This window comes from Anarrhichthys ocellatus, unplaced genomic scaffold (genome assembly GCF_004355925.1).
Source record: "Anarrhichthys ocellatus isolate YVR2014 unplaced genomic scaffold, GSC_Weel_1.0 scaffold5, whole genome shotgun sequence".
NCBI lineage: Eukaryota > Metazoa > Chordata > Actinopteri > Perciformes > Anarhichadidae > Anarrhichthys > Anarrhichthys ocellatus.
This window is the reverse complement of record NW_022280035.1, coordinates 12,634,996-12,645,018: the sequence shown is the minus strand read 5'-3', so window position 1 is coordinate 12,645,018 and position 10,023 is coordinate 12,634,996. Positions and strand designations below refer to the sequence as shown.

Genomic DNA, 10,023 nt, shown 5'->3' with positions numbered 1-10,023 from the left:
TGTGATATTTGAAGGTGATCACATCAAGTTAAACATGTATGTTTATAATATAACATGAACTGTAGGAGATTTTAATCTTGCACCGTTGTTTTAAGTCTGGATTGTATTTAAATAAATACAAATAGATGAATTAAGCATCATTAAAACATAACTGCAAATAATAGTATAGTCCTAAAAATAATTGTGCCACGTTGCAGTGCAAAGTAAAAATGTAGAAAACTGGTTTTAATCATTTAATTTCCAAACTATCTGCTAATTAAGTGTTTTGGATTTCCCCATTAAGCGGTTCAACAAATTTTAAAACACAAACGAAGTGACATCTTTTCACAACAACACCAGAGAAGTCCACCCGTCAGAAGGAGATTGTGTCAAATAGTTCCTAAATGCAGCTCAGTGTACGCGGCTGGATGAGCATCTGGGATGCATGTAACAAATCTCAATTGCAGCCGAACTTCATTTCTTAACAAATAATTGCAGCTGACACTTTTTTTGTAAGATTATTTATTATTTTTGCTTAAATTTGAAAGTTCCCAGTTAAGAGAGTTAATATGAGTAAAGGTTATAGAGAGTGCTGGAAGCCCAAACAAACACACTCCATCAGAGCGTGTTTTCAAGTGCACACATCTCAGAGTGCAAACAGAGCACTAAACCTGGAGATGTTTATGACCTTACACTGTGATTTTAAACTGATGCCAATATGAGGGACACAACATGATAATCACTGAATACAGCACACAAGCACAAGCACACACACACAGTATACTGATTATATGACAAAGAAAATCCCTCATCCTTTTAAGCTGATCAGGCCTGCAACATATGAGCTGGACTCCTGGCACGATAATTGCATTGTACATGGCATCTAATTAAATGTCCATAAGCAGGGAGATCCAGAGATGTGTGTGTGTGTGTGTGTGTGTGTGGCAGAGAGACTGGGTGTGTGTGGGTGGGTATGTTGGCGTACTGGGCTCCTCAATCCTGCGTTCCCAGAGGGAGAAACGCTGCAATCACTCCATTAGCGAAAGAGGGAGAGAGATGGGGACTCTGGGAAAAAGCAGAGGGAGTAAGGGAGAGGGATGTGGGGAAGGGAGGGAGGGAGGACGGAACACAGCTGACTTGGCCAATAACAGCAAATGAGGTTAGATACAAGCAGAGGGGAGGGGGGGGGGGGGGGGGGGGGGGGGGAGGGAGGGGGAGGTGGGTGAAGGGATGGGAGGAGCGAGGGAGGGAGGGAGGGGGGGAGGGGGTGAGTGACAGCTGATAAAGAGGAGTGGGGATGAGGGGGGGATGAAGTGTAGAAGCAGACAGACGGGAGTGAGAGAAATGAAGACGGAGGAGACAATCTAGGTAAGAACAGCAGGATGGATCGGGGAGGCCGGGCTCAATGGCTGCAGATTGTCCACAGCTCAGTCCCTTATTGGTTCTCCTCTCAAAACAACACGTAGAGTGTGTGTGGAGTGATGATGCAGATATATATGCATGTTCATCACATAAGTTGCATGTAAACATAAACACACACACACACACACACACACACACACACACACACACACAGACGGAGCGGTCAGCAGACTGACTGCATTACTCTCATCAAATATAGATTGTAAACAAATTACAAGGTCATGGCACCGGGTGTAAACTGAAACTAGCCCTTGTGGGAAAACACACCAGAGGATTGTTGGCCCGTAATTGACCTAATTGATTGGATCAGAAGGAAGAAAAGACACATTTTGCTGACTAGTACTGTGTGCATTTGGAGCAATAGCTGCAATTCTAGTCCCTTATTCACTTAAATTTACCGTTAACGTTGAATGGTTCTGTCATAAGCAGTATTTCACTTGTAGTGCCACCGTTTTAATGCTTCAAATACGGATCTCGTCTTGTAGGTTTTGTAAATAATTGTAATTATTGTTGTTACATGTTAATATTTAAACATGGGCATGAAAGATAATTAACTGGCTGCATTCCGATGTTTTGCTTCCACCCCTGATTTTGTTTAATACCGTTAACAGTTAAAATGGCCTCCTACTGGCCACCTCTGTTTCTAGGCAGACATTTTAGGGGGAAGGGCGGAGGCTGAAATCCACATGACTGGATCAATATGTCACAGAGGTCACAGTGGGCAGCATTGTTGAGTAAACAAACTGGGGAAACTAAATGTTCAAAACGACCCCAATAATGCTGCAGAATGGAATTTCTTTTTTGCATGTCTTATTAATGAATGACTGCGCCGTGTGTACAGAAGCATTAAAGAAAAACACACATACATACATGCAGCATGTCCGCTCACAGAATCACAGTGAGAGGACAAAAAGATATAGAGACACGGAGAGGCAGGAAAGATTGATAGCTGCATTCAGGATTTCTATACACCGCTAATTGGATTCACAGGTCATTAGATAAAGTACACGAGTGAGACTGATACAACCTAAAAACTGAGGGAGGAGACACAGAGAGAGAGAGAGACAGAGAGAGGAAAAAAGAAGAAGGGTGCGAGACGGGCAATATTGATGAGGTTGTTTGGTTCGGGACCAATGTAATTTCCTCCCCCTCTGCTGCGCCTCCAGAGCCCTGCTCCCCCACACAGAGAGAGAGAGGGGGAGGATCGATAATTCTTACGGCAGGGAAGAGTGGGGGTCGGAGACAGAGGCAAGCAGGGATGACAGGATAGGAAATAAAGAGAACAAGTTGACGTCTGATGCGTGGCGCACTTCCATGGACCTCGAGTCGCTTGTCGTTTCTCCTTTTCGATATATTGTGGCAAGAGAAGGAAATGAGATTATGCTGACAATCATGTCCGACTAAAGAGCAGAAAAGTCTGTGCCCTAGTATTGAGAGCAGGGTAGATGGTACTTTACACCAACGTGTGCAATTGTAGCCTGAATCAGCTATCATCCTCAAAGAGGATTTAGTGCTGGTCTAGTGAATAGAGACCATCGCTAACACAGCGCCAATCTTTTGTGATTTGTAGTTCAGCGACAAAGTGAGCTTGTTGAAAAATGCTGTACTTCTTTAGAGAGCCAGCAGGGCTTGTTGTTCTAACATAGGAGGACAAGGGTACAGTCTGCTCAAACACATACAGGCATGCAGATGGCTCTTCATTAATTACAGATGGATGGGGGGGAAGGGGGGAGTGAGAGAGAGCGGGAGACACAGAGAGAGCGAAAGAGTGAAGAGAGAGAGAGAGGGGTCAGCTAATGGAGCCACTATTCTCTCCCCCTCCCTGGACAATCTCTGCCCCAGACCTCTTCTGGCACTCTTAATCAAGGTGCAGGTGTGTGTGTGTGTGTGTGTGTGTGTGTGTGTGTGTGTGCGCGTGCATGACGAAGGGGTTCCTGCCGTCCTCAGCACTCTCTATAGCAGCAATCTGATTACATCCCTGCTGCTGTGGGGTCTGGCTCTCCTCCCCTCTGCGAGGCCTCCAGCTCACTTTAAAAAAACCCTTCTTCACACAACAACTGCCCTTCACGCACAAAAGTATTCACACATGAAACTTAAGTGCCAACACACACACACACACGCACATATATACATACACACACTAGTCCACCTTCTCCAGAAGTGTTGTGGGTGGCCTCTGAGCTGACCTCACATCATCACCCTAGCTGTTGGCAGCCATTACTTTGGCCCACTGGGGCCCGGCCGCCCCTCACCGAGCCTTCTGCACTCTGCTCAGACAACCGATCTGTTAAGAGACGGGCGATGCTCGCTCCGGCAGGGTCAGGTGCCGCTTCATTTGGCAACACAGACCCATCACTTACATATTCCAGCAGCCTTTGCTACATTAAATGCACATCACTGCAAAGATGCGGCCAAAACGTGTTCCGCGCTCCGTATGTGGCAGATGAAAACCGGACAAAGGACCAATTAAAAACAAGCGACTTCAGGCGGTAGGTTCGCATTTGGGGAACTTTGTGACCGACAAATTTCCGGAGTCTAAAGAAACACTTGTTTGTTAGCAATGACCTCTAATACAGCACTTCAAGATCATATATTGATTTAAAAAGAAGGTAATTGGAATGGCTTGCAGGTAGCTGTAAGCTGTGCAGTGTGTCATTCGAGGACGACGGTGTAGAAAATGATCTAACTGCATTTCTTTCTCCTCAACATGAATAAAGACAGATCTGTCGGTTGAACGGTGAACTCAATATAATTCCCTCCCCCACTTTAGCAGACATAGAGAATGCAGTGTGTGAATATCAATTTGTCTGTGTGTGTGCGCGATACATTTTAGGTGTCCTATTGCGGAGAAAACAAGCGCCACTTCACTAAACTGACTGTGGCAAATTAAAAACTCATTTCTTTCTTTATTCAGCAAAATGGGCAATTTGGCCATATTAGGCTGTAAAAAAAAAAATCAATTCAAAACTGGTGATGGTCTCCTTCATTAAATCAATTAAGTGCATCGACAAACATCTTTATTTCCATCACAAGCATTAACTGCCAGTGGATCACAAAGGTGGTTAATATTCAAGCCGGATTCTCTTTTCCACATCACACTTTAAAAACAAACTTCCTGAAACAAACTGATTTTATTTCACTATGATTTGTAGTCCGTCCTCATCAGACTACCACAGTGCACCACAAATGTGCAACCCTCCACCTGTACGCCCTGCCACACGGGGTGGGTGGGCGAATCAGCGGTGACCCTCAGGCCCTCAGTGTGAGGACACGAGGGGCTAAAACAGCACAGACAGGAAGTGAAAATGTACTCACCAGCTTGAAATCCTGAATGCTACAAATGAAGTAGGGAGTGTTGGGCCGCCGACTTTCAATGTACACACAATCTGCAAGTGAGAGAAAAGAAACAAAAGAAAAGTGAGCTTGACAGAAGATCTCCCCAAAGCGTTCATGTTCTATGCAGACAGACTCGGTAATATATTATTTTGGGTGCTGTTACCTCTGCTGAAAAGACATTTTTCTCCTCGAGTCAAATTCAATTGGAATGCGAGTAATAGGATTAAGGACTTTTGGAGCGCTACACGGTTGCCTTTCCAAAGCAAACATTACGCCCAAGGGGAATTATGTTATTGTTCCACTCCATTTATACACCAGTGAGTAATACTGACTTTAACCTCATTCCACGAGTCAGCACTGTAAATGACAACTTCTGTCACTGCACTGATATATGCCAAGTTAGCTTTGTGTTAGCATAGCGGTGAAATCCCACCCAAAAAAATTCACCTTCTGTCCTCTCATGTTTTAAAAATGTTGCCAAATGACATAACCCTCGAGTGTTAAACGCAGCCCCCTCACATTGTGTGTGTGTGAGGAGGTGGCCCTGGCCCGGTTGTGCTGTTAAATTGAATGCGACTGGTGGTATGGCCGGGTCGCGAACCCTCATCTCCTTAACAAAAACATTCACGCTGCAGAGGACAAAAACACACAGCCACTTCTGTGGGGAAGAAAGGGAGGAGGAGGCGGGGGACACGGCAAATGGTTACGGCTAAGCCTGGCACAGTACCTTCCAGAAAAACAGCCAAGGGTTAGAATTATTAGAGGGAAAAAAAGAGATTTGAATCCACAAAAGGCAAATTAGCATAATAGTCTCCCATTCACCTTGCGCTTTTGCTTTTAGCTGCAACACAAAAAAAAAAAAAAACAGGAGTGTGATCAAACGGAGGAAAAATATATGTATTTATTTTGGTTTAAATAACAACCAGTAAAAGACAGCTCCTGCTTGCTCAACGGGGCAAAGCAATCAAAAGCCACAGACACTTAATTGATTGGAAAAACACACCACACACGTAAAGATTGACCTTCTGTTCAAATGGAAGCAATGCAACAAGCTATGTTGACTGCTCCCGAGGCTGGCTTTGCCTGCCATTTGGTGCAACGGAGCGTAGCGCTCACGCTCGCACCAACACGCGGGCAATGAAGACAGCATGTAAGCTCCGAGTCAAAAAAAGGTAAGACGTGCACTAACAAAGCGCACTGCTGGCGATCATTTCATCAAAAACTAACGCTGAGCAGAAGGACTACGCCACACTTTCCCAAACAAAAGATGAGCGGCTAGCTTTTTTCTCTCCAGTGACTGATGGCACCGTCGTCTGTTATTTATTTGTTTGTGTCAACAGAGTTATCGATCTGGCTGTGGTTTATCTTACCGCTTACAGAGCAAAAGAGGGGTGGCAAAGATATTAAATGGCTCCGACACCCAAGACACCATTTGTAGAGGGGCTGGTGTGTACGAGTGCGACTGTGACATCATGGGCTTTGTTTTTTTAAGAGGCTCTGTGCATGTGTGTGTGTAACCCCAGGGTGGGCTTGTTATCTGCTGTGGGCTGAATGAGCTGTTCTAAGAGAGGGGGGGGTTATCGCCCTCGCTGGCTCTGAGTGACGCATTATATCTCTCACTACTGCCCTCTTCTCTCTTCTCCCCGCTCCCTCCTTTTCCTCCCTCCTCTACACCATCCTTGGAAGTCATTTACAAGATAACATGAATGAAAATATCCATCAGTGCTATTGTGTGATCTGTGAGCAACACAGTGTGTGTGTTGAGAGAGAGACAGAGACGCGGGAGGAGGAGGAGGGGAGCGAGTGGGGGGAGGGAGGGCCGAGAACAAAAGAGACTAATCTGAATGAGATGACATGTTTCAGAGGAGTCAAATCGGGGGAATTAGGGTTTAGTGTCCCTTCACCTCGTCGGCACATTCATTTAGAGGGGCCAGATCTCCGTGTCTGCACCCCAGAGCACATCAACAGGCGTAAAGAACAGACAGCAGGAGTGAAAAAGATAGGCGGCGGGAGGGGAAAAAAAAAAAAGAGAGAGAGAGACAGGGATCTAGTTTAATCATTCGCAGACAGCGAGCGAGTCTATTCTCCGAACGTCAAAAGCACATTTTGAATTCATCCTGGGCACTAAAAGTTGACTACCTCAAGGGCATTTCTTTGAGAGCGGCTATAATACGATTTCCCAATAAACGCGAGAGTTAAAACCCGGTTAATGCTTCGGACTCTTCCCGCTTGAACCAAAAAGGAGGCAGCGGCGCTCAGGGAGGTTGGGTGGTGGTGGTGGGGGGGGAGGGGCACGTGGTTCCTCCGGGGTCTGCCGGGCTTGTTAAATATTCCTGCCATTTTGTGCATTTGGAAGTGGGTCTCCTCGCTCAAGTGGGGAAGTGGAAAGGGGAGGGACGAGAGGTTTAGCTGTGGAGGGGTCTGTGTGGGGGGGATGGGCCCTTCTCTTAGGGTTGAAGTGTGTGCTCGTTGGATGGATGTGGCCTTCGCCGTAGGAGGGAGAGCCACAGCAGGGCCTTTGTAGTAGAGCGCTCTCGCTCCCTTTGCAGCTGTTAAGTTTAACTTCTTCTACTCGCCTCCACCCTACAATCTGCCGCGCCACCCACAAAGACAGAGAGCGAGGGAAAGTTCAATGCTTTTGACACACAGGGGACGTCATCGTGAAGATACTGAGCACAGAGCACTGCGCTGAAACCGTTTCTTCAATTACATCGTCACTGCCGAGTTTAAGCGACATAATATTCATTGTTACAACCTCGTGAGACAGAGACACACACACACACACACACACACACACACACACACACACACACACACACACACACACACTCACATATATACACACGCACAGCAATTTACTCAGCTGTAGCTCATTGTTCAGCCAGCCATTCTCTAATGGCTTCCAAGCATGTCTAATCTAAAACACACCTAGCCTCAGCAAAAGAGCCGTGTCCTTCCCTCTCTCTCTGTATCAAGCAAATAAGATGCTATTTCATTTGCTGCAGCATTTCAGCAGAGGGGGGGTGGGGGGGGGAGTCCTTAGATAAAAAACAGCTTGGCTTTCTTTTACGAGCCGCCAACAATGGAAAAGTCTTAACACAGTCATATATGCCAATGTTTTGTAAACAGTGATTGGGTGGGGGTGGGGGGGGGCTGTGGAATGAGATCAGCTAAACACAGTAAGACTATGAGCACATTTTGGGACACAAACAGGCTTATTAAATCAAGAAGAGCATTTGTCTAAGCCGTGCTAGCAGGTGGTAAGTGTTAGCCATGAGGCAGGACGCACCTGCATTGTTAAAAGGGGTGCTGGGCTCATACAGGGAACGAGCACACATGCGCAAACGTACACACACACACACACACACACACACACACACACACACACACACAGCAGAGTAGTGCACAGCTTTAGCAAAGCTCCCCCCCCCCCCCCAGAGTGTACTGATCCTAAAATTAAATAGCACAAGGAATGCAATAATGGAACCACAGGGGTGTGAGGGAACTAGAGGGCCAAGAGAGACAGAGAGCTCAGGAGAAAGAGGGGGAACTGGTGTCATTACTGATCCAGCACAGACCGCTCTCTGCAAGGAGGACCAGCTGATGACCAAGTCAGCCTTGGGCCACTTCCTGCTGGGTCAAGGCCTGCAGGCACACGGACACTTTGATTCTTCCCCAACTTCCCTTCCTTCCTCTATCGTCATCCACGAGCCCAATAACGCTCCCTTCCTCTCACTGGAAAGGCAGTGGGCAATACCTGGCAAGCGATACCATCGGGCTTTCTACAATAGGGCAGGCCTACAGCTGACTGGGCTCCTAGGGGAGAACAGAGGCTCTTTGACAACACTCCCCCCCCCCCCCCCTCCTTTCCTCCTCTCCTCTCCCTCACGGCTAGCCCACGCTTTCTCATTTAGCAGTAGGCAGGTGGTTGGATTTCACTAAAAAACCCTTTTCCCAGAGTCTCTAGCGTGGGGAGAGATGGGTGAGCAGAGAGGGCTTTTTTTTTTTTTTTTTTTTTTAAATAGACCTGTTCAGTTAGCGACAGGCTACAGATTTACACTGCTGTGTTTCAATGCGAGACGACTCCAAGGGCTTGTCCCTCATGTTAGCCAAACTGATCTGCAGCTAGTCTTTGTGGAGCAGGGGATGCACGATGCTAATCCAGCTCCAGACCGCGGTGCAGAGTGACCCATCTGACCCATAACTGCACCACATTAGACAGGCTTCTCAAGAGGACCCGTACTGAACAACAGACCTCTGTTGAATGTTGCGTTCCTATGAAGGGCAATTCACTTTAAGTAAAAAAATGATTGGCAGTTCAAATGTGTACCCATGATGGAATTCTGTGGGAGGTACCTTACATTACAAATCACTTCTAAAGGCGCTGAATGAAGGAAGGTTCGTACAGCCTTTTAAGAGTCAAATCCAAGCACTTTAAAGGTACCGAATCCAAAAATGTCAAGACTCTCGAAGCCTTTATCCTCACATCTAAATTGTAACAAATAATGCAATTGTGAAAAATAAAGTTCCCAGAATTCAATTATACCCACATCAATCAATGAGGATTGACACTGTCTATTTTATCAGCTGTTCACATTAACTTTGATGTTTTGATTATGATTATTCAACGCTTGCATATCTCCAGAGTAAAAGGCCTTTACCAACCAGCAGCGTGAGGAAAAAAACAATACGTGAAAATGTGAAATGCTCGCCTGCAAATACTTTGCATCAAAACTATTTATACCGGCGGCGATGCAAATCAGCGACAGTTGCAACACTTGTTCAATAAAACTTTATTGCTCGTGGCAACTCGTTCAGTTCTTTTACTTTCTCCTGTCGGGTGAAGGGGGTCCGCTCTGAGTCCAGTGTGTAACAAACAAATATTCATGTCAAATACTAAAATGTTTTTTGGTTTACATGCGTGGTTGTGTAGATGAAACACCAGATTATGTTGAAAATGAAGCATTTTTGAAGAATTATATTCAAGTTCAAGCGTAAAAAAGCGTTTCAAATTAAACATGTTCCAAACTTTCAAGACTTTGTCCGAAGGGTTGGTGTATTAGAGCAACTGTCGGTTTGTCAGCTCAGCCCATTCACTTGAAATCATATTTTACACTTGTTCAAAATTCACTTTTTATCAAATATAAGTATTAAGTTTAAAATGTATAAGAAATTGTGTTGTGTGACTGCCAACAGTTGGTCCAGAGTTTGAAGAGGGGGCTGGTTATCCAGCTCTACATGTGTGTGCCAGACACACTCCTGCTGCACAGCTTACTTTGTGTGCAC

At 45.8% G+C, this 10,023-nt stretch overlaps 1 protein-coding gene across 1 annotated transcript in view; it reads right to left on the bottom strand.

Moving 5' to 3' along the window:
• Positions 1–1,252: 1,252 nt before the first annotated feature.
• LOC116382232 (arginine-glutamic acid dipeptide repeats protein-like) overlaps positions 1,253–10,023 on the bottom strand; it is a 28,930-nt gene continuing 20,159 nt past the window's right edge. The window contains exon 3 of the mRNA XM_031845113.1: positions 1,253–4,787. Coding sequence (XP_031700973.1) covers positions 4,651–4,787 — 137 coding nt within the window. The 3' untranslated portion in view covers positions 1,253–4,650. The remainder of the gene's footprint in view (positions 4,788–10,023) is intronic.